The sequence below is a fragment of the Ranitomeya variabilis genome, chromosome 4 (genome assembly GCF_051348905.1).
Source record: "Ranitomeya variabilis isolate aRanVar5 chromosome 4, aRanVar5.hap1, whole genome shotgun sequence".
Classification (NCBI taxonomy): Eukaryota; Metazoa; Chordata; class Amphibia; order Anura; family Dendrobatidae; genus Ranitomeya; species Ranitomeya variabilis.
The window spans coordinates 97,070,107-97,094,404 of NC_135235.1; the positions used below are offsets into that span (position 1 = coordinate 97,070,107).

At 45.5% G+C, this 24,298-nt stretch overlaps 1 protein-coding gene across 1 annotated transcript in view; it reads right to left on the bottom strand.

Annotated features, from left to right (window-relative positions):
• LOC143769907 (intelectin-1-like) overlaps window positions 1-24,298 on the bottom strand; it is a 128,556-nt gene that overhangs the window by 56,067 nt on the left and 48,191 nt on the right. Inside the window, exons 3-4 of the mRNA XM_077258949.1 lie at window positions 21,615-21,782; window positions 21,064-21,311 (exon numbers count right to left, since the gene is read on the bottom strand). Coding sequence (XP_077115064.1) covers window positions 21,064-21,311; window positions 21,615-21,782 — 416 coding nt within the window. The remainder of the gene's footprint in view (window positions 1-21,063; window positions 21,312-21,614; window positions 21,783-24,298) is intronic.

Below are 24,298 nucleotides of genomic sequence, written 5' to 3' on the forward strand. Positions count from 1 at the left end.
GACTAACTCCTAGCCGCAATCTGCGGACCAAACATTGGGCATGGGCAGTGCCTTGGGGGCAGATCCCAAGTGCGCTCAGCCATGTGAAATAGCTTACGCTCAGGAACACTGAGGAATAGCGCTATCGGATAGCTCTACCCGTTCATTTCCTTTAGGAATAGGGCTATGGGATAGCTCTACCCGTTCACTTTCTTCATGGATAGCGCTATCGGATAGCTCTACCCGAACATTATTAACTACAGAGCTTTTCATACACAATATAGGAGTGGCAGGAGAGGTACACCAGGTATTTATGTTTGCTATTAGTCTGCACATACACCAGTCTGGTGTGTGGGTACACCCCATTGCGTGGTTCGTAATCACAGCGCGCGCCCAAAAAGCGCGCAATCACTCGTGTTGTTCTAAAATCTCTGTATAATACACAGAATTGAGAGTCCTCAGTGGTTGATACCTTCTAATGGCTAAATGAAAAGATGGTAACAAATTGAAAGCTTTCAGTTAGCCATTAAAAGGTTTCAACCACTGAGGACTCTCAATTCTAAATATTTTTCTATCCACTGGCTAACACGGTACAAGGATATATATATATATATATATATATATATATATATATATATATATATATATATATATATATATATATATATATATATATATATATATATATATACACAGTATATATATATACATATATATATACAGTGGGTACGGAAAGTATTCAGACCCCTATAAATTTTTCTCTCTTTGCTTCATTGCAGCCACTTGGTAAATTCAAAAAAGTTCATTTTTTTTTCACATTAATGTACACTCTGCACCCCATCTTAACTGAAAAAAACAGAAATGTAGAATTTTTTTTGCAAATTTAATAAAAAAGAAAAACTGAAATATCACATGGTCATAATTATTCAGACCCTTTTCTCAGACACTCATATTTAAATAACATGTTGTCAATTTCCTTGTGATCCTCCTTGAGATGGTTCTACTCCTTCATTGGAGTCCAGCTGTGTTTAATTAAACTGATAGGACTTTATTTGGAAAGGCACGCACCTGTCTATACAAGACCTCACAGCTCACAGTGCATGTCGGACCAAATGAGAAATATGAGGTCAAAGGAACTGGCCAAGGAGTTCAGAGACAGAAATGTGGCAAAGTACAGATCTGGCCAAAGCTGCAACAAAAATTTCTGCAGTATTCAATGTTCCTAAGAGCACAGTGGCCTCCATAATCCTTAAATGGAAGAAGTTTGGAACAACCAGAAGACTTCCTAGACCTGGCGTCCTGCCAAACTGAGCAATTGTAAGAGAAGAGCCTTCGTGAGAGAGGCAAAGAAGAACCCCAAGATCACTGTGGCTGAGCTCCAGTGGTGCAGTAGGGAGATGGGAGAAAGTTCCACAAAGTCAACTACCACTGCAGCCCTCCACCAGTCATGCCTCTATGGCAGAGTGGCCAGACGGAAGCCTCTCCTCAGTGCAAGACATATGAAAGCCCGCATAGAGTTTGCTGAAAAACACATGAAGGACTCCCATACTATGAGAAATAAGATTCTCTGGTCTGATGAGATGAAGATAGACCTTTTTGGTGATAATTATAAGTGGAATGTATGGAGAAAATCAGGCACTGCTCATCACCTGCCCAATACAATCCCAACAGTGAAACATGGTGGTGGTGGCAGCATCATGCTATGAGGGTGTTTTTCAGCTGCAGGGACAGGATGACTGGTTGTCATTGAATGATACATGAATGTGGCAAAGTACAGTGATATCCTGGATGAAAACCTCTTCCAGAGTGCTCTGAACCTCAGACTTGGCCGAAGGTTCACCTTCCAATAAGACAATGACCCTAAGCACACAGCTTCAATAACAAACGAGTGGCTTCAGAACAACTCTGTAACAATTCTTGACTGGTCCAGCCAGAGCCCTGACCTAAATCCAATTGAGCATCTCTGGAGAGACCTGAAGTTGGCTGTCCACCAACATTCACCATCCAACATGACGGAATCTGCAAAGAAGAATGGCAGAGGATCCCCAAATTCAAGTGTGAAAAAATTGTTACATCATTCCCAAGAAGACTCATGGCTGTACTAGCTCAAAAGGGTGCTTCTACTCAATACTGAGGAAAGGGTCTGAATACTTATGACCATGTGATCTTTCAATTTTCCTTTTTTAATAAATTTGCAAAACTTACTACATTTCTGTTTTTTTTCAGTCAAGATCGGGTGCAGAGTGTACATTAATGAGAAAAAAAATGAACTTTTTTGAATTTTCCTAATGGCTGCTATGAAACAAAGAGTGAAAAATTTAAAGGGGTATGAATACTTTCCGTACCCACTGTGTGTATATATATATATATATATATATATATATATATATATATATATATATATATAGTAGCGTGGCTAAAGGTTGTCTAGTCGACGGGAGATATGTGTCACATAGGTGGCTTGCTGCTGTGATGTAACCATGCCTAACTATATGTGTTTCAGGACCTGTGGTGATGTCATAACCACATGTCTAATCATGTGATGGGTTCTGGGTGTGGTTAGACCTATAAAAGAAAGGCTAATGCTTAACAAAGAGGATATATGTGTGGAGGTGCTAGCCTCCAGAGTGGGCTCCAGGACTGAGCCTGAAGGACTGGACACTTGTTTTTTCCTTTGCCTGAGCTAAAGGCCATTTGTTTTCTGTTTTTGCTATGTAGTTTATGGAGCAATAAACCTTTGAACTTTTGATGGAACGTGCCTTTTGAGGGTCAGCCATCGCATCTGAGCGAGTGAAACCCCTACAATTGGTGGTAGACATGCGAGCAGCGTTCCCAGCGGAGACGTAAGTCTATTATTGAATGTCCTGGGTCAAGTCTGTTGTAAGTCAGCAAGCATTGCCGGGGAAAATGGAGGACCTGCTGAAACACTTGGTCCAGTCACAGTCACAGCAGCAAGAGACCAACAGGCTGTTGATGCAGCTAGGGTTGAGCGAAACGGGTCGTTCATTTTCAAAAGTCGCCGACTTTTGGCTAAGTCGGCGTCTCATGAAACACGATCCGACCCCTGTGCTTGTCGGCCATGCGGTACGCGACTTTCGCGCCAAAGTCGCGTTTCAATGACGCGAAAAGCGCCATTTCTCAGCCAATGAAGGTGAACGCAGAGTGTGGGCAGCGTGATGACATAGGTCCTGGTCCCCACCATCTTAGAGAAGGGCATTGCAGTGATTGGCTTGCTGTCTGCGGCGTCACAGGGGCTATAAAGGGGCGTTCCCGCCGACCGCCATCTTACTGCTGCTGATCTGAGCTTAGGGAGAGGTTGCTGCCGCTTCGTCAGAAGCAGGGATAGCGTTAAGCAGGGTCCACTAACCACCAAACCGCTTGTGCTGTAGCGATTTCCACTGTCCAACACCACCTTCGGTGTGCAGGGACACTGGAAGCTACATTTTTTTTTTCCCTCAGCGCTGTAGCTCATTGGGCTGCCCTAGAAGGCTCCGTGATAGCTGTATTGCTGTGTGTACGCCACTGTGGAAACCAACTGCTTTTTTCAAAGCACATATCCTCTTGTTCCTTCCTTTCTGCACAGCTATCTTTTTTGTTTGTCCACACTTTTTATTTAATTTGTGCATCAGTCCACTCCTATTGCTGCCTGCCATACCTGGCTTAGATTACTGCAGGGAGATAGTAATTGTAGGACAGTCCCTGTTTTTTTTTTTTTTTTTTTGTGGAAGATTAAGATTGACATTTCTGCTACAGTGCCATCCCTGTGTGTGCCATCTCTCACTGAGTGGGCCATAGAAAGCCTATTTATTTTTTTCCTTGATTTGTGTTCTAAAATCTACCTCAACACAAAAACACTACATCAATCAGTGGGAGAAAAATATTGGCCTCAGTCAGGGCTTGTGTGCCACTCCTGTGTGTGCCATCTCTCATTCAGTGGGCCATACAAAGCCTATTTATTTTTTTGTTTTTTTTTAATATTATTGGGTTTCTAAAGTCTCCGTGAAAAAAAAAAAAATACATAAAAAAACAGTGGGAGAGTAATATTGCCCTTTCAGCTTGTGTGCCAGTCTTGACTCCTGGGTGTGCCACCTCTCTCTCTCTAATTGTGGGCCATAGAAAGCCTATTTATTTTTTTGCTTTTTTTTAATATTATTTGGTTTCTAAAGTCTCCCTGAAAAAAAAAAAAAATACATAAAAAAACAGTGGGAGAGTAATATTGCCCTTTCAGCTTGTGTGCCAGTCTTGACTCCTGGGTGTGCCACCTCTCTCTCTCTAATTGTGGGCCATAGAAAGCCTATTTATTTTTTTGCTTTTTTTAATATTATTTGGTTTCTAAAGTCTCCCTGAAAAAAAAAAAAAGTACATAAAAAACAGTGGGAGAGTAATATTGCCCTTTCAGCTTGTGTGCCAGTCTTGACTCCTGGGTGTGCCACCTCTCTCTCTCTAATTGTGGGCCATAGAAAGCCTATTTATTTTTTTGCTTTGTTTAATATTATTTGGTTTCTAATGTCTCCCTGAAAAAAAAAAAATACATAAAAAAACAGTGGGAGAGTAATATTGCCCTTTCAGCTTGTGTGCCAGTCTTGACTCCTGGGTGTGCCACCTCTCTCTCTCTAATTGTGGGCCATAGAAAGCCTATTTATTTTTTTGCTTTGTTTAATATTATTTGGTTTCTAAAGTCTCCCTGAAAAAAAAAAAATACATAAAAAAACAGTGGGAGAGTAATATTGCCCTTTCAGCTTGTGTGCCAGTCTTGACTCCTGGGTGTGCCACCTCTCTCTCTCTAATTGTGGGCCATAGAAAGCCTATTTATTTTTTTGCTTTTTTTAATATTATTTGGTTTCTAAAGTCTCCCTGAAAAAAAAAAAAAGTACATAAAAAAACAGTGGGAGAGTAATATTGCCCTTTCAGCTTGTGTGCCAGTCTTGACTCCTGGGTGTGCCACCTCTCTCTCTCTAATTGTGGGCCATAGAAAGCCTATTTATGTTTTTGCTTTGTTTAATATTATTTGGTTTCTAAAGTCTCCCTGAAAAAAAAAAATACATAAAAAAACAGTGGGAGAGTAATATTGCCCTTTCAGCTTGTGTGCCAGTCTTGACTCCTGGGTGTGCCACCTCTCTCTCTCTAATTGTGGGCCATAGAAAGCCTATTTATTTTTTTGCTTTGTTTAATATTATTTGGTTTCTAAAGTCTCCCTGAAAAAAAAAAAAAATACATAAAAAAACAGTGGGAGAGTAATATTGCCCTTTCAGCTTGTGTGCCAGTCTTGACTCCTGGGTGTGCCACCTCTCTCTCTCTAATTGTGGGCCATAGAAAGGCTATTTTATTTTTTTATTTTTTTTATTAGTATTTGGTTTCTAAATTGTCCCTGAAAAAAACATTTTATCTTATTTGGTTTCTAAAGTCTCCCTGAGAAAAAAAAAAAAAAAAAAATAGGTGGGAGAATAATATTGACATTAGTGCTTGAGTGACAGTCCTGCGTGTGTGTCATCTCTGTGATTTTGTGCCACAGAAAACAGAGTGTGTAACATTGTGCCTGATTTTCCTTGTGGTCTCACCAACCTGTTAAGGGATATAGAAATCATACTGAAGTTATAGCTCACCGTGTAAGTTGTTTGACAGCAACAAATAAAGTTACTTTGGTTAATTTTTTAAAACAATGAGGAAGTCTGGTGCAAGAGGTCGTGGCCGTGGGCGTTCATTGTCAGCTGGTAATGATGGTAGTGGTAGTGGAGCATCAGGTGGTCGTGGGGATAAAAATATTCCACCTAAGTCTGGAGCTGTGGAGCCAGTTTCGTCGTCTGGCTACACAAGGCCTCGAACGCTCTCTTTTCTGGGAGTAGGAAAAACGCTTTTAAAGCCGGAGCAGCAACAGCAAGTTTTGGCTTACATTGCAGACTCAGCCTCTAGCTCTTTTGCCTCCTCTTCTGAAACTGGTAAATGTAAAAGCAGCGCGTCGCTTGTGGATGTTCACGGTCAGGGACAAGTCGCTTCCTTGTCCTCCTCAGCAAAAACTACAACAAGAGAGAAGGATGCAGCAGGCGACACAACGGGTCACTCCATGGAGCTCTTTACACATACCGTCCCTGGCTTAGAAAGTGAAACACTTAACAGGCCATGCCCATTACAAGTAGATTCTGACATGGAGTGCACTGATGCACAGCCACAGCCAGAGTACTATGCTGCTCCTTTGACTCAGACCACCACATTGCCCTCTCAGGGTACAGATCCACAATCAGACCCTGATGAGACTATGTTGCCCCGCCACGAACGCTATACCACAGACCGACACAGTGACACAGACGAAGTTGCACACGAGCTCGAAGAGGAGGTAATAGATGACCCGGTTGTTGACCCCGATTGGCAGCCATTGGGGGAACAGGGTGCAGGCAGCAGTAGTTCAGAAGCGGAGGTGGAGGAGGGGCCGCAGCAGGCATCAACATCGCAACAGGTTCCATCTGCCGGGCCCCTATCTGGCCCAAAACGCGTGTCAAAGCCAAAACCTGTTGGAGCACAGCGTTGCCATCCGGTTAAAGCTCAGTCTGCAATCCCTGAAAAGGGATCCGATGCTAGGAAGAGTGCAGTCTGGCATTTTTTTAAACAACATCCAATTGATCAGCGCAAAGTCATCTGTCAAAAATGTTCTACTAGCTTAAGCAGAGGTCAGAATCTGAAAAGTCTCAATACTAGTTGCATGCATAGACACTTAACCACCATGCATTTTCAAGCCTGGACTAACTACCAAACGTCCCTTAAGGTTGTAGCACCCTCGGCCAATGAAGCTAGTCATCAACGCAACATCCCTTCCGTCACTGTAAGGCCACCATTTTCCGCACCACCGGCAGTATCTGTGCAGGTTTCTTTGCCAGCCAAAAGCAGTCAGGGTCAGGGAATCACCAGTTTTGTAGGCGGAAATATTGCATCTAGGGCACCGGCGGAAACAATACCGTCTCCAACCGTCTCTCAGTCTGCCATGTCCACCGGCACACCCGCAAGTTCCACGATCTCCATCTCTCCAGTTCAGCTCACACTACATGAGACTCTGGTTAGAAAAAGGAAGTACTTATCCTCGCATCCGCGTACACAGGGTTTTAACGCCCACATAGCTAGACTAATCTCGTTAGAGATGATGCCCTACCGGTTAGTTGAAAGCGAAGCTTTCAAAGCCCTGATGGAGTACGCTGAACCACGATACGAGCTACCCAGTCGACACTTTTTTTCCAGAAAAGCCATCCCAGCCCTGCACCAGCATGTTAAACAGCGCATCGTCCATGCACTCAGGCAATCTGTGAGTACAAAGGTGCACCTGACTACAGATGCATGGACCAGTAGGCATGGCCAGGGACGTTATGTGTCCATCACGGCACACTGGGTGAATGTGGTGGATGCAGGGTCCACAGGGGACATCAATTTCGGGACAGTTGTGCCTAGCCCACGGTCTAGGAAACAGTTGGCTGTAGGCGTTCGCACCCCATCCTCCTCCTCCTCCTCGTCCTCCTGCAGAAGCTACAGCTCTTCCACAGACCGCAGTCGGCCAACCACTCCATCGGCAGATGACACTGTTGCACACCAGTTGTCCCATTATGGGCCAGCTACTGGCAAGCGTCAGCAGGCTGTATTGGCTATGAAGTGTTTGGGCGACAACAGACACACCGCGGAAGTTCTGTCCGAGTTCTTGCAACAAGAAACGCAGTCGTGGCTGGGCACAGTAGATCTTGAGGCAGGCAAGGTAGTTAGTGATAACGGAAGGAATTTCATGGCTGCCATCTCCCTTTCCCAACTGAAACACATTCCTTGCCTGGCTCACACCTTAAACCTGGTGGTGCAGTGCTTATTGAAAACTTATCCTGGGTTCTCCAACCTGCTCCTCAAAGTGCGTGGACTTTGCTCACATATCCGACGTTCGCCTGTACACGCCAGCCGTATGCAGACCTATCAGCGGTCTTTGAACCTTCCCCAGCATCGCCTAATCATAGACGTTGCAACAAGGTGGAACTCAACACTGCACATGCTTCAGAGACTGTGCCAACAGAGGCGGGCTGTTATGTTTTTGTGGGAGGATACACATACACGGGCAGGCAGTAGGATGGCAGACATGGAGTTGTCAGGTGTGCAGTGGTCGAAGATACAAGACGTGTCAAGTCCTTCAGTGTTTTGAGGAATGCACACGGCTGGTTAGTGCAGACAACGCCGTAATAAGCATGAGCATCCCCCTAATGCGTCTGCTGATGCAAAGTTTGACGCACATAAAGGAGCAGGCGTCTGCACCAGAGGAAGAGGAAAGCCTTGATGACAGTCAGCCATTGTCTGGTCAGGGCAGTGTACAGGACGAGGTAGCGGGCGAAGAGGAGGTGGAGGACGAGGAGGATGATGGGGATGAGTATATTTTTAATGCGGAACCTTTCCCGGGGGCACTGGAAATTGGTTGCGTGTCAAGGCCGGGCTCTGGTTTTTTGAGGGACACGTGACGTAGATTTGCCTGCAACTGCCCCTCACCCAATCACAACCGGAGATTTGACAACTGGAACTTTGGCCCACATGGCGGATTATGCCTTACGTATCCTAAAAAGGGACACACGCATAACGAAAATGATGAACGATGACGATTACTGGTTGGCCTGCCTCCTTGATCCACGCTATAAAGGCAAATTGCAAAATATTATGCCACATGAGAACTTGGAACTAATATTAGCAACCAAACAATCAACTCTTGTTGACCGTTTGCTTCAGGCATTCCCAGCACACAGCGCACGTGATCGTTCTCACACGAGCTCAAGGGGGCAACAGACTAGGAGTGTTAGGGGTGCACACATCAGAAGTGGCGTTGGACAGAGGGGTTTTCTGAGCAGGTTGTGGAGTGATTTTGCTATGACCGCAGACAGGACAGGTACTGCTGCATCAATTGAAAGTGACAGGAGACAACATTTGTCCAGTATGGTTACTAACTATTTTTCATCCCTTATCGATGTTCTCCCTCAACCGTCATTCCCATTTGATTACTGGGCATCAAAATTAGACACCTGGCCAGAATTGGCAGAATATGCATTGCAGGAGCTTGCTTGCCCGGCAGCAAGTGTCCTATCAGAAAGAGTATTCAGTGCTGCAGGTTCAATATTAACCGAAAAAAGGACTCGTCTGGCTACCCAAAATGTTGACGATCTAACATTCATTAAAATGAACCACAACTGGATTTCGAAATCTTTTGCCCCACCTTGCCCAGCCGACACCTAGCTTTCCTATGAAAAGCTCTTGCCTGTGGACTACTGTGAATTACTTTTCTAATGTCTAATTTGCTGCAGCTGATTGTCCAGCATACGACATGTTTACACCTCCCTAAATGGCCAAACTCCCCACACGGGGCCGTGGTATCGCGACTTGGCGCAAGCACCCGTGAGACTGCTGTTTGTCTGAAGAGGTGGGTGTACTCGCTTTTGGTCGACGGCATTGCTACTGGGTTCCTCATAGTACAATAAAGTGTCTCTGGCGGTGGTGGTGCTCACCCAACGTCAGACACACTGTTGTAACATGAGGGGCCTTGGGCCTGTAACGCCGGCCACAAGAGAGTTCACCCACCCCCAGGTCAAACATTGCTCTACCACTTCCACAGTTATCTCTCACACTTCCACCAATGTTAAGTCTATGCGCTGACATCCTTCCATACCTGCCACTGACAATACCATTGTGTTGACATGTATGATGGTACTTAACATAGTCAGGGGCAGTGTCCTCTATTTACCACAGTAAATACTTTGCGCAAAATTAGTAGGTCTGAAACAACGCAGAGGATCCCACCCCTGAACCTAATGATTGCACCCTTTAGTGTTTTTGTTTTGTTTTAATGCGAGACATTCACATTTAGTTGTTGTTTTGGACTACTAACTGGCAGACACTCATTACAATCGGCCTCCGTTGACCAGACCACTGCTGCCCGTGTACCCCTGTAACTAATAATAAAGTGCCTACAGCCAGCCCAATTTAATTATGTTAGGCCTTCGAAGCCTGTCTGCGGTCCCTCCTTCCACTAGGCCTCCACTGACCAGACCACTGCTGCCCGTGTACCCCTGGAACCAATTATAAAGTGCCTACAGCCAGCCCAATTTAATTATGTTAGGCCTTCGAAGCCTGTCTGCGGTCCCTCCTTCCACTAGGCCTCCACTGACCAGACCACTGCTGCCCGTGTACCCCTGTAACTAATAATAAAGTGCCTACAGCCAGCCCAATTTAATTATGTTAGGCCTTCGAAGCCTGTCTGCGGTCCCTCCTTCCACTAGGCCTCCACTGACCAGACCACTGCTGCCCGTGTACCCCTGGAACCAATTATAAAGTGCCTAAAGCCAGCCCAATTTAATTATGTTAGGCCTTCGAAGCCTGTCTGCGGTCCCTCCTTCCACTAGGCCTCCACTGACCAGACCACTGCTGCCCGTGTACCCCTGTAACTAATAATAAAGTGCCTACAGCCAGCCCAATTTAATTATGTTAGGCCTTCGAAGCCTGTCTGCGGTCCCTCCTTCCACTAGGCCTCCACTGACCAGACCACTGCTGCCCGTGTACCCCTGTAACTAATAATAAAGTGCCTACAGCCAGCCCAATTTAATTATGTTAGGCCTTCGAAGCCTGTCTGCGGTCCCTCCTTCCACTAGGCCTCCACTGACCAGACCACTGCTGCCCGTGTACCCCTGGAACCAATTATAAAGTGCCTACAGCCAGCCCAATTTAATTATGTTAGGCCTTCGAAGCCTGTCTGCGGTCCCTCCTTCCACTAGGCCTCCACTGACCAGACCACTGCTGCCCGTGTACCCCTGTAACTAATAATAAAGTGCCTACAGCCAGCCCAATTTAATTATGTTAGGCCTTCGAAGCCTGTCTGCGGTCCCTCCTTCCACTAGGCCTCCACTGACCAGACCACTGCTGCCCGTGTACCCCTGTAACTAATAATAAAGTGCCTACAGCCAGCCCAATTTAATTATGTTAGGCCTTCGAAGCCTGTCTGCGGTCCCTCCTTCCACTAGGCCTCCACTGACCAGACCACTGCTGCCCGTGTACCCCTGGAACCAATTATAAAGTGCCTACAGCCAGCCCAATTTAATTATGTTAGGCCTTCGAAGCCTGTCTGCGGTCCCTCCTTCCACTAGGCCTCCACTGACCAGACCACTGCTGCCCGTGTACCCCTGGAACCAATTATAAAGTGCATAGAGCCTATTTTTTAATTTAATTTAATATTAATAAAGCCAGGATGAACTACGATATACCACGCTATGAGCTACCCAGTTGACAATTATTTTGCGAGAAAAGCCATCCCACCCCTCCACCTGCATGTTAAAGACCGCATTGTCCTTGCATTCTGTCAATTTGTCAGTCCAAAGGTATACCTGACAACAGACACATGGACCTGTAGGCCTGGCCACGGAAGGTTACGTGTCCTTTGTGGCTCAATGGGTTAATGTATTGGATGCATGGTCCACACAAGGGACAGCCTGCAAAGTCTGTCTGCAGTCCCTAATTCAAGTTGGCCTCAACTGAATAAAGCTGAGCTTCTACCTTCTGGCTCAGATTAACTGCTGTTTTTAAAAAAATTGGCTTTTCCGTCCTTCTAAAGGTGTCTGCCCCTGCCTGGTGTTGTCCTCAACTGAATAAAGCTGAGCTTCAACCTTCAGTTCCAAACATACAACAAAAAACTGGTACAATACAAAAAGTGGCCTCCAGCTACAAAAACTTTCTCCTACAAGTAGTTAACTGACAGTTTTTTTTCCAGTGAAAACACAGATATGGCATCCAACGAGTGTTGTCCTGTCTCGTCTTCTTTATATTATTGCCAAGAAGCTGCAACTGAATAAAGCTGTGCTTCAACCTTCTGTTCCAAATTACCATTTTTAAAAATGCAATTGGCTGTTCCGGCCTACTAAAGGTGTCTGTCTGCCCCTGCCTGGTGTTGTCCTCAACTGAATAAAGCTGAGCTTCAACCTTCAGTTCCAAACATACAACCAAAAACTGGTACAATACAAAAAGTGGCCTCCAGCTACAAAAACTTTCTCCTACAAGTAGTTAAATGACAGTTTTTTTTCCAGTGAAAACACAGATATGGCATCCAACGAGTGTTGTCCTGTCTCGTCTTCTTTATATTATTGCCAAGAAGCTGCAACTGAATAAAGCTGTGCTTCAACCTTCAGTTCCAAATTACCATTTTTAAAAATGCAATTGGCTGTTCCGGCCTACTAAAGGTGTCTGTCTGCCCCTGCCTGGTGTTGTCCTCAACTGAACAAAGCTGTGCTTCAACCTTCTGTTCCAAATTACCATTTTTAAAAATGCCATTGGCTGTTCCGGCCTACTAAAGGTGTCTGTCTGCCCCTGCCTGGTGTTGTCCTCAACTGAATAAAGCTGAGCTTCAACCTTCAGTTCCAAATTACCATTTTTAAAAATGCAATTGGCTGTTCCGGCCTACTAAAGGTGTCTGTCTGCCCCTGCCTGGTGTTGTCCTCAACTGAATAAAGCTGAGCTTCAACCTTCAGTTCCAAATTACCATTTTTAAAAATGCAATTGGCTGTTCCGGCCTACTAAAGGTGTCTGTCTGCCCCTGCCTGGTGTTGTCCTCAACTGAATAAAGCTGAGCTTCAACCTTCAGTTCCAAATTACCATTTTTAAAAATGCAATTGGCTGTTCCGGCCTACTAAAGGGGTCTGCCCCTGCCTGGTGTTGTCCTCAACTGAATAAAGCTGAGCTTCTACCTTCTGCCTCTTACTAACTGCTGTTTTTTAAAAAAAATTGGCTGTTGCGGCCTACTAAAGGTGTCTGTCTGCCCCTGCCTGGTGTTGTCCTCAACTGAACAAAGCTGTGCTTCAACCTTCTGTTCCAAATTACCATTTTTAAAAATGCCATTGGCTGTTCCGGCCTACTAAAGGTGTCTGTCTGCCCCTGCCTGGTGTTGTCCTCAACTGAATAAAGCTGAGCTTCAACCTTCAGTTCCAAATTACCATTTTTAAAAATGCAATTGGCTGTTCCGGCCTACTAAAGGTGTCTGTCTGCCCCTGCCTGGTGTTGTCCTCAACTGAATAAAGCTGAGCTTCAACCTTCAGTTCCAAATTACCATTTTTAAAAATGCAATTGGCTGTTCCGGCCTACTAAAGGTGTCTGTCTGCCCCTGCCTGGTGTTGTCCTCAACTGAATAAAGCTGAGCTTCAACCTTCAGTTCCAAATTACCATTTTTAAAAATGCAATTGGCTGTTCCGGCTTACTAAAGGGGTCTGCCCCTGCCTGGTGTTGTCCTCAACTGAATAAAGCTGAGCTTCTACCTTCTGCCTCTTACTAACTGCTGTTTTTTAAAAAAAATTGGCTGTTCCGGCCTACTAAAGGTGTCTGTCTGCCCCTGCCTGGTGTTGTCCTCAACTGAACAAAGCTGAGCTTCCACATTCTGGCTTTCGCCCTATACTATCAGATATTAAACTGCATTTGGCCTACTAGTGTGGTTAGGCCCTTGAAACAGTGTCTGCTGCTCTTGGGTTTGCTACTCCACTGAACAAAGCAATGCCGCCTGTTTAGTCCTGTTACCAATTTTGAACTGCATTTAGCCTACTTTATTCTTTGGCCCTATATCTGTTTCCTCCTCATCCTGCCCATTGCCCAGCCACTGCTAGATGAGTCTGCTGGTACATTGACCTAGACCACTACATTCCCCTTATACTCTACACAGCCAAATCTGACCCTGCTGAAAGTAAGGTTCCCCTTCCCGCATGTTATACCACCTTACACAGGGACAGAGAGGAAGGTGCAGATGAAAGTGCAGGTTCCTTTATCAGGTGGGGGGGCATACTCGTTGGCGACGTCACTGGCACAGGGCCCCTCAGAGTACGCAAAAGTGTCGCTGCTGGTGGGAGGCGCCCCCGCCATGCAAACACACCGCTGTACTTTGAGGGGCCCTGTGCCAGTGCCAATGCGAACGAGTGGGCCCCCCCTGCTTGCTCAGGATCACAGCACTTGCAACGTTGAAATACTTACCTTTCCCTGCAACACCGCCGTGATGTAGTCCGCATTTCCTGGGCTCACGAAAAACTTGAGCCAGCCCTACTCCCCCCACAACTTTTGCCAAATGACCCCCAATTCCCTATGCCCAACTATTATTATAAAGTTAATTAAGATTGACAAGCTTCAGAAACAAGAATGGATGTTTTTGGCATTAAAATGGGCACTGTAGGTGTTTTCCTGGCCTCCACTCACTGCCGACTATGCTTCCCCATTGACTTGCATTGGGTTTCGTGTTTCGGTCGATCCCCGACTTTTAGCGATAATCGGCCGACTGCACTCGACTCGACTCTGGACAAAATCGGGTTTCACAAAACCCGACTCGATCTTAAAAAAATGAAAGTCGCTCAACTCTAGATGCAGCAGATACAACAGAGCCAGCAGGAGCAGCGGCAGAGCCAGCAGGAGCAACGGAAGCAGATACAACAGTACCAGCAGGAGCAACGGCAGCAGATGCAGCTTCTGGCAACCGCCATCCAGGGCAAGACAAGCACCCCAACCCCAGGTCTGGCTGATGACACCCACGTCCGGAAGACGCGCATTGCAGAAAATGACTCCCGGAGATGATGTTGAGGCCTTCCTGACGGTGTTTGAGAGGGTCGCTGAGAGGGAAAAACTTCCGCCAGAGCAGTGGGCAGAGGTATTGGCGCCTTACCTGACGGGGGAACCTCAGAAGGCGTACTATGATTTGACCTTGCAGGATGCCAAGGAGTATCACAAATTGAAAGCCGAGATTCTCGCACGTTTGGGGGTGACACTGACTGTTAGGGCACAGCGAATTCACTGGTGGGCCTATCACCGGGACAAACCGCCTCGCTCCCAATTGTTTGACCAGTTGCACCTGGTCCAGAAATGGCTGCAGCCAGAGTCCTCTACACCTGCACAGATGATAGAACGGGTGATGATGATTTGTGCATTCCCTCCCGAGGTCCATACAGACTTGGGTTGCCCAGGGTGATCCCCAGAATGCCGACGAACTGATCGGACTGGTCGAGAGATACCAAGGGATGGAAGGCTCCTTCGGGAGGCAGCCCATGCCGTACTGGGGGTCCCAGAAAGGTGCTGAGTCCCAAAAAGGGGTGGGGCGTCCAAGGTCACAAAGGGTGGGGGAGGTGGTGCCCAAGGTCCCTATGGGTGATATTATTTGCTGGAGGTGGCACGGGCCAGGACATATAGCTGCCCGTTGTTCCCAGACCACTGAGCAGTTGGACTGCAGCATAGACCGCCGCAGTTCATACTATGCATATCCAGCCTGCAGTGTGAACTCTCCGCCCAACGAGGGGCCTCAAGCGTGTTCTGTAAAGGTGAACGGTCGAGCAGTAATGGCGCTGTCAGACTCGGGGAGCTTAGTGACCCTGGTGAGGGCCACTTTCCCTCTCCACCTGCTCCCGGGAAAGAAGGTTGGCGTGCGGTGCATACATGGTGATGCAAAGGACTACCCTATGGCGAGGGTGGATATTGAAATGGCGTGTGGCACTGAGTCCCATGAAGTCGGCGTCGTTCGGGACTTGTTGCACCCTATAATTATTGGTCGGGATTTCTGTTTGTATTGGGATTTGTGGGGTAAGGGTTCTGAGGTCGCTAGCAAGAGTAGGGAACCAATGAACCCTTAAAAGGTATTGCCACACCCAGAAACAGACAGGTTTCCTTTTTGTGTCTTGGTTGGGGATAAGGAGGAAGTGTCCCCTGCATCTGACATTCTGGAGTTAGAGGTAACCGGTGAAAATTTTGGGACTGCCCAACATAGGGACCCCACTCTGAGGGAAGCCTTTAATAATGTCACAGTTATTAATGGGGTTGTACAGGAGCCAGGGGCAGACACAAGATTTCCCTATTTTCTGATGAATGGGGAGTTGTACCGAGTCACGAAAATAAAGGAGGAGTTGATAGAGCAGTTGGTAGTGCCGGGTCCATATAGACGGAAGGTATTGGATACGGCCCATTCACACATCTTGGGTGGACACCTAGGGGTGGAAAAAACGCAGGAACGGGTTGTGCAGAGGTTCTATTGGCCCGGGTGTCACCGGGAAATAGTGAACTATTGCAGGTCTTGCCCTACATGTCAGCTAACTGCCCCCACTCCTCATTTCCGGAGCCCCCTTGTGCCATTGCCCATTATTGAGGTACCATTCGAGAGAATTGCCATGGACTTGGTCGGTCTCTTAGTTAAATCAGCCCGGGGCCATCAGTATATATTAGTCATCCTGGACTATGCCACACGCTATCCTGAGGCAATTCCTCTGCGAAATTCTTCCTCGAAGAGTATAGCCCGCGAGTTGGTCCATGTGTTTTCCCAGACAGGTCTGCCGAAGGAGATTCTGACTGACCAGGGGACACATTTCATGAGCAAGGTGATGAGGGAGTTAGGCAAAGTCCTGAAAATCTCCCAGTTGAGGACCTCGGTGTACCATCCCCAGTCAGATGGTCTTGTTGAGAGATTTGACAAGACACTGAAGAGCATGCTGAGAAAAGCTATAGAGAAAGACGGAAGAGACTGATTGACTCTTACTATATCTGATGTTTCCCATTCGTGAAGTTCCACAGGCCTCCACAGGGTTCGCACCGTTTGAGCTTCTATATGGCCGACATCCGAGAGGACTCCTGGATATAGCCAAGGAAACTTGGGAAGCCGAAGTTACGCCCCACAGAAGCGTCATTGAGCATGTGGCCCTGATGCAGCAGAGGATTGCAAAGGTGATGCCTATCGTGAAAGAACACATCCTCCAGGCACAAGAAGCTCAGGCCAGGGTCTACAACCGGTCTGCAAGAGTTAGGCAGTTCAAACTGTGTTAGTTCCGACAGTGGAGAGCAAGTTCTTGGCCAAATGGCAAGGGCCATATGAGGTCGTAGAGAAGCTTGGTGAGGTAAACTATAAAATTCAAAAATTCACCAACCAGGTAGACGGAAACCAATCCAAGTCTACCATGTCAACCTCATCAAGCCATGGCAGGATAGAGAGCCGGCAGTAACTCCATCTTTGCTAAGCAACCCAGAAGGTGAGGTTGGAGGGGTTACTATAGCGGAGATGCTATCGAGGCCCAGAAACAGCAGTGCCGGGAGTTACTCCAGAAGAACAGGGACCTGTTTTCTGAGTTGCCTGGGTACACGAAGGTCATAGAGCACGAGGTCCTGACAGAGCCACATGTGCGTGTGAACGTGAAGCCCTATCGAATTCCTGAGGCCCGTCGAGAAATAATCTCCAAGGAAGTGGAGCGTATGTTGAAGCTTGGAGTCATTGAGGAATCCAAGAGCAGTTGGTCAAGCCCAATTGTCCTGGTCCCAAAACCTGATGGGGAGTGGAGATTTTGCAACGACTATAGGAAGTTCCAAGTTTGACGCATATCCCATGCCCCGCGTTGATGAGCTCATCGAAAGGCTGGGGCTCGCCAGGTATATAACCACCTTGGATTTGACGAAGGGGTATTGGCAGATACCCATGGCACAGGAAGCCAAGCAGAAGACGGCGTTTTCTACACCAGATGGGTGCTTCCAGTATGTCAGGATCCCGTTTGGCCTACAGGGAGCTCTGGCAACCTTCCAGAGGGCTATGGATAGAATCCTTGCACCCCATAAGGCATACGCTGCTGCATACCTGGATGATATCGTCATCTTTAGCCCGGACTGGGAGAGTCATCTGGAAAAGGTCCAACGGTGTTTGATGCTATAAGAGAGGCGGGGTTTACAATAAACCCGAAGAAGTGTGCCTTGGGTAAAGGAGAAGCTAAGTACCTTGGATATATAGTGGGTCATGGAGAAATAAAACCCCAAATCAGTAAAGTGGAGGCAATTCAAACATGGCCAAAACCAGTTTCCAAAAAGCAAGTTAAAGCCTTCCTGGGAATCGTGGGATATTACAGGAGGTTCATCCCAAACTTCGCCACGATGGCTGCGCCTCTGACTGATCTGCTAAAAGGGACAAAATCAGTAATGGTTAAATGGTCTGAAGAAACAGAGTCAGCCTTCCAAGAAATGAAAGAGGCCCCAAACTTCAAGAAAGAGTTTATTCTTCAGACAGATGCTTTAGATGTTGGGGTAGGAGCAGTCCTTTCCTAAGAACTACGTGGGGAGGAGCATCCTGTTCTCTATGTGAGAAGGAAGCTGTCCTCGTCTGAAAAGAACTACTCAGTCGTAGAGAAGGAGTGTTTGGCCATAAAGTGGGCGGTGGAAACATTACGGTATTATCTGCTGGGACGTAAATTTAGACTGATATCCGACCATGCCCCACTTAGATGGATGAGGGAAACGAAGGGTAGAAATGCTAGGGTCACCCGCTGGTTCTTAGCCCTGCAGGACTTCTGTTTCCATGTGGAACATAGGGCTGGGAAGCTGCATGGTAATGCTGATGCCCTGTCAAGAATCCCTTGTCTAGTGGGGGAAAGTGCCAAGCCCCACGGCTTTAAGCAGAGGGGGGAGGTATGTAGCGTGGCTAAAGGTTGTCTAGTCGACAGGAGATATGTGTCACATAGGTGGCTTGCCGCTGTGATGTAACCATGCCTAACTATATGTGTTTCAGGACCTGTGGTGATGTCATAACCACATGTCTAATCATGGGTTCTGGGTGTGGTTAGACCTATAAAAGAAAGGCTAATGCTTAACACAGAGGATATATGTGTGGAGGTGTTAGCCTCCAGAGTGCGTTAGGGCTCCATGACTGAGCCTGAAGGACTGGACACTTGTTTTTTTCTTTGCCTGAGCTAAAGGCCATTTGTTTTCTGTTTTTGCTATGTGGTTTATGGAGCAATAAACCTTTGAACTTTTGATGGAACGTGCCTCTTGAGTGTCAGCCATCGCACATGAGCGAGTGAAACCCTACAATATACAGTATATATATACCTTTCCTGTATAATACCCAGCATTGATTGTGACTTTCAGGATGTGTAAAGCTGCCCTTGAAATAGACACTAATGCCCATAGATCACAAGCATCCAATATGGACCATAGCCTTTAAAACACTTTGAATATCCTACCATATACAGTATGAAATATGAAAAGAAACAGAGATTCTGGAAGAGTCAATGTGCACAGGGGATTGTGATCCTTTGATTATATTATTTACTGTAGATAATGGGATCTCCCAAATCTTTGTAATTTTACATTAAGGAACATTTGCTGAAATTGTTCAAATTTTTAGACGCAGTTATTCACAGATAGGTCAACCTCTGACAATATTTGTTTCCGAGAGACTCTGCCTCTCCAATAGGCTCTTTTTATACAGAATAATGTGACTTAGATGAAAATTGACACTCCAGCTGCTTTTTCATTAGTTTCACCTACTTTTACAGTCTTTTGTTAACCCTTTCCCAACCTTTTTGAGATGTGTTATTGCCATCAATTTCATTTTATGCAGTGTCTCAACTTTTTTTAAAACTGAGGTTGTAAAAATAAGTAAATCTTGCAATATACCTCTTACTGAAATTCCTTTCTGTTCTCAAAAACAGAGGGATTTTTAATTCTAAAGTTTCCTTCTCATTGCTTAGGTTATCGACCACTTCTGCAGTCTGTCAGTGGTGGCCCGGTTCCTAGGCAAGAGGAGTGTACTGTACTTGCAAACTCTGTGCTCCAGAGCTTGAAAGTGCTGTTTTGAAGCTCATCAGATCACTGTATCCAGCCAGCCTCAATCCCCCCTGTGCTCCTCTGAGGCTACAAAGGCAAAGCTTCCTCTGCTTGCATCATGGAAGACTGCACAGTTTGGAGCAGTTGTGTGACATAACCATTGGTCCAGGCTGTCAATCTTTAGGAGCGCTCTGCCCATCAGCAAACAAGAAATTGAGAGGCAGGAAGCACTGCTCTTCTTAAAATACAAAATGAGAAAACACCTTTAAGATTTAGAAAATGTGATACACATGCTAGAGTTGAACAATTTGCAGAATATTGGTCAAGTAACCACATCTGTAGAAAATGGCAGTCAGACCACAGCACTGTGAACCTCCTACTGCCTGTGGGACCCCGTTCGCTTCGTCTGATAAGCAGGTGGCTGCTCTGCCGCTTCATGAAGTTGTGGAGTTCTATAAGGCAGAAGAGGTGCCAGGAAGGTCTCAGGTAGTAGGAGGTTCACAGTGCTCAGGTCTTGCGGCAATGGAATGTTAAAGTAACCACTGGATCAAGTGTAGGGGTGGTGGTGATGATGTTCTACTCTCTGACACCCTAAGGGGTTAAATGTATTTTATATTAATGTATGTTATCTGAACGTAAAACCCGCTGGGGCTGCAGTTTAGCCTAGACAAAGTTAACTGTGATGATCAACCCAGATTATGGAGGGGGGAACTGAGAGTTACTGCCAAGTTCAGGAAGCGCCAAGGGCAGTTAGAGAACATGTGGTAAAGTGACAGCAGTGGTCATAGGCAAAAGGTTGCTAGAGACAATGTGAGCCTGATACTCGGGGCAGTGGATTGTCATAGAACCCTCTATCGGCCTGAGAAACTCAAGATGGACATTGGGGCCTTTGGGTGCAGTAAGCCTGCGAAGGTGCAGGGAAAGATGGACTCAAACTCTCAGAGACGGGAAGTGATGGAGTCCGGGTGCACTGCTTTGTAGTGGAGAAGAATTCCTAGTGCTAGAGGAGTTAGCAAGAGAGATGATCTACCCAAACCAAAAACTAGGGCTGAAATTATGTCCGGTACCTGTGGGAAAGACTGTAACCCGATCGGCCCTAACGAATTCAATGTACCTTGGGTTGTTTGCTGCAAAGGTTCTGGGAGATTAAAGCCTGGAGCCAGTGGAGACCTATGGGCCACAAGTAAGTGTGATGCACCCCACACACAGCAGCACACTGGGGCATGGTTTTGTAGGGTGCCAGAGTCAGCGGAAGTAGCACCTCGTCCACGACTACATTGCTCCGGCACCTTACACAGGGTCCTGCTCAATCTCTTTGCTCTAATACATGCCTAAAAATACAGTATGTTTGAGCAATACAGATTTTTTTAGTTATTAATTTCTATGAAAAAATGTTTTAACGACAAATATTCAAGAAAAAATATAAATATAATGTATTCAGGTAATGTAAAGGTACAAGTGGTTTTTAAAGCATCACAAGGGTAGAACAATGAAAAATAAAGATATTTGCCAAATGACCTTATAATCATCACTGGTGGCTCCATCAGGTAGGCCATATGTGGCGTAGTTATCCCAGTTACCATCTCCTTTAGGATTATTGAGGTTGTCTCCATTCTGACTGGACCAGCGATCTCCTACTGTGCATTTGCCATTCATATTGTTTTCATGGATACTGGCCACCAGTGTCCAACCTCCACCACTAGTTGTCATGTCACAGTAGGTCTGGTACATCACTCCATCTTCTGTGGTCAGCATGTATACTCCATCTACAATCACACCAGATGGTATTGAGACGCTCTTTATAGCACAGTGTGCAGAATCGTATATTGTACATCACATGTTTTATTGAGCTTCACTTTTTTTGGAAACTGATCAATTTGAATGTGAAAAGAAGAAGACAATAAAGCCACTAAAACAACCCATTATAAACACCAAATGCTTATTGTGTACTGTCTTTTTGGCAGCTATTATTGTCATCATAGTCATAATTTGTTATACTTTGTGCCTTAAAGATGTTTCAAAATGAACAAATGTCTTGCATTTATACTTTACAATTACATAATTATCACCTTTTGCATTGTTTTCGTATTTCTTCACTTCCTTGTAGCTCCTGTACCCATAGCCCTCTCCACCAGCAGGATACCCAGGTTTAGATTTAGAGTCACTATTGGGGTTTTCATCCCAGCAAGACAACATGTTCAGAATGTTTTGCTTCATCTCAGAAATAGAAGAATCCACTAAGAATGGAAATAAAGTTAGAGTAGTTTATTAGTACAGGTTCTCCTTCACACAACATTGAGCACATACGTATGGCAAACATTTTTCTACTCTACTTTAATTAATGATTTACAGATGTTTCCTCCAATTGACAATTATCACTTATCGAGAGTCAACCTTTCCTCCTCCGGATTAATAAAAATGGGGCATTTAATTAAAGAAATGATTGAGCATGTTTATGGCGTTAATGAAAACAACAGAGTGGTTGTACTCTGTAAGTAATAACTGGTACCCTCTCTATTAATTAGTGGGATTCCCAGTGATGAGACTCCCATTGGTCAGACATTTATTACCTATCTTGTGGATAGGAAATATATTTCAGATATTAATAACCCCTCTATCTGACTTTTCTCACAACTGGCAGGTCCAAAGCAGTTTCTTTTGTCCCCCAAAATCCTTTCTGGGCAGGAACTATGGAGAGATCTACCCTATACCTACAGTGGGGAAAAAAAGTATTTAGTCAGCCACCAATTGTGCAAGTTCTCCCACTTATAAAGATGACACGGGCCTGTAATTGACATCATAGGTAGACCACAACTATGAGAGTCAAAATGAGAAAAAAATCTAGAAAATCACCTTGTCTGATTTGGCAAGATTTATTTTGCAAATTATGGTGGAAAATAAGTATTTGGTCATTAATAAAAGTGCATCTCAATATTTTGTTATATATCCTTTGTTGGCAATGACAGAGCTCAAACGTTTTCTGTAAGTCTTCACAAGGTTGGCACACACTGTTGGTGGTATGTTGGCCCATTCCTCCATGCAGATCTCCTCTAGAGTAGTGATGTTTTGGGCCTGTCACTGGGCAACACAGACTTTCAACTCCCTCCAAAGGTTTTCTATGGGGTTGATATCTGGAGATTGGCTAGGCCACTCCAGGGCCTTCATATGCTTCTTACGAAGCCACTCCTTCGTTGCCCTGGTGGTGTGCTAGAGATCATTATCATGCTGAAAGACCCATCCACATATCAATGCCCTTGCTGATGGAAGGAGATTTGCACTCAAAATCTCACAATACATGGCCCCGTTCATTCTTTCATGTACACGGATCAGTCGTCCTGCTCCCTTTGCAGGGAAACAGCCTAAAAGCATGATGTTGTGACCCCCATGCTTCACAGTAGGTATGGTGTTCTTTGGATGCAATTCAGCATTTTGTCTCCTCCAAACACGATGATTTTCCGTGAGAGGCACACACATATATTTTTGCTAAATTTTTCTGTTCTCCTTTCCAAATGATTCTTGTTGTGAATTCTGCTTTTGGGCTCCCTCCGGTGGTTGTAGGTGGTAATGCAGTTGTCCCTGAGTTGCAGTCCTGGTCAGGTGTATCTGCTGATTGCAGTTCTGACTGGGGTATTTAGGCGTGCAGGATTCATTAGTCCTTGCCAGTTGTCAATTGTTGTTGGGAGGTGTTGGACCTCTGCCTGGTTCCTCCTGCCTTTCTGCCAAATTAGCAAAGATAAGTGTCTGGTTTTGTTTCTTTGGCACACATGCTGTGTCCTTCATAATTCAGTGCTATTCTTTTGTGTTTTCTTGTCCAGCTTAGATTGTGTCAGTATTTTCTCAGTCTGTGTTGGAATCTCTGGGGTTGCAGATATTCACTCCACATCTTTAGTTAGATTGTGGAAGTTTTTGTATTATCTGCTGTGGATATTTTGTGAAGGGTTTTAATACTGACCGCCTAGTATTCTGTCCTATCCTTTCCTATTTAGCTAGAGTGGCCTCTTTTGCTAAATCTTGTTTTCTGCCTGCGTATGTATTTTCTCCTCCTACTCACAGTCAATATTCGTGGGGGGCTGCCTATCCTTTGGGGGTCTGCTCTGAAGCAAGGTAGTATTCCTATTTCCATCTATAGGGGTATTTAGTCCTCCGGCTGTGTCGAGGTGTCTAGGGTTTTTCAGGCACACCCCACGGCTACTTCTAGTTGCGGCGTTAGTTCAGGATCTGCGGTCAGTACAGTTTCCACCCACTCCAGAGAAAGTTTCATTCGGCTCCAAGGTCACCGGATCATAACAGATTCTGTAATTGAGAGATAATTCCGTATTATTATTATCAATTGATATTTGTAAAACCATTTACTGTTTTTCTATGTGTCATGAACCCAGGCATCACGTCAGGTGATTCCTTGGCGCCGCGTTTTGAATTTTGAATGTATGTATGTCAGCTGCTGCAGATCCATGGGTCGGCAAGCGACCTAATTACAGCTATTATCCAGGGAGATAGTGGATTATATCCGTGCTGCCAGACAACTCAGAATACAAAATATGGTTGAAGAATGATGGTGGTTTATTCTACGCATTTCAAAGTCATCAGGACTTCTTCTTCAGGATATACCACAAAGACAGTGCTGTTACATTGCTGTTACATTGCTTATACAGTGCCTTGCGAAAGTATTCGGCTCCGTGGAACTTTTCAACCTTTTCCCGCATATCATGCTTCAAGCATAAAGATACCAAATGTAAATTTTTGGTGAAGAACC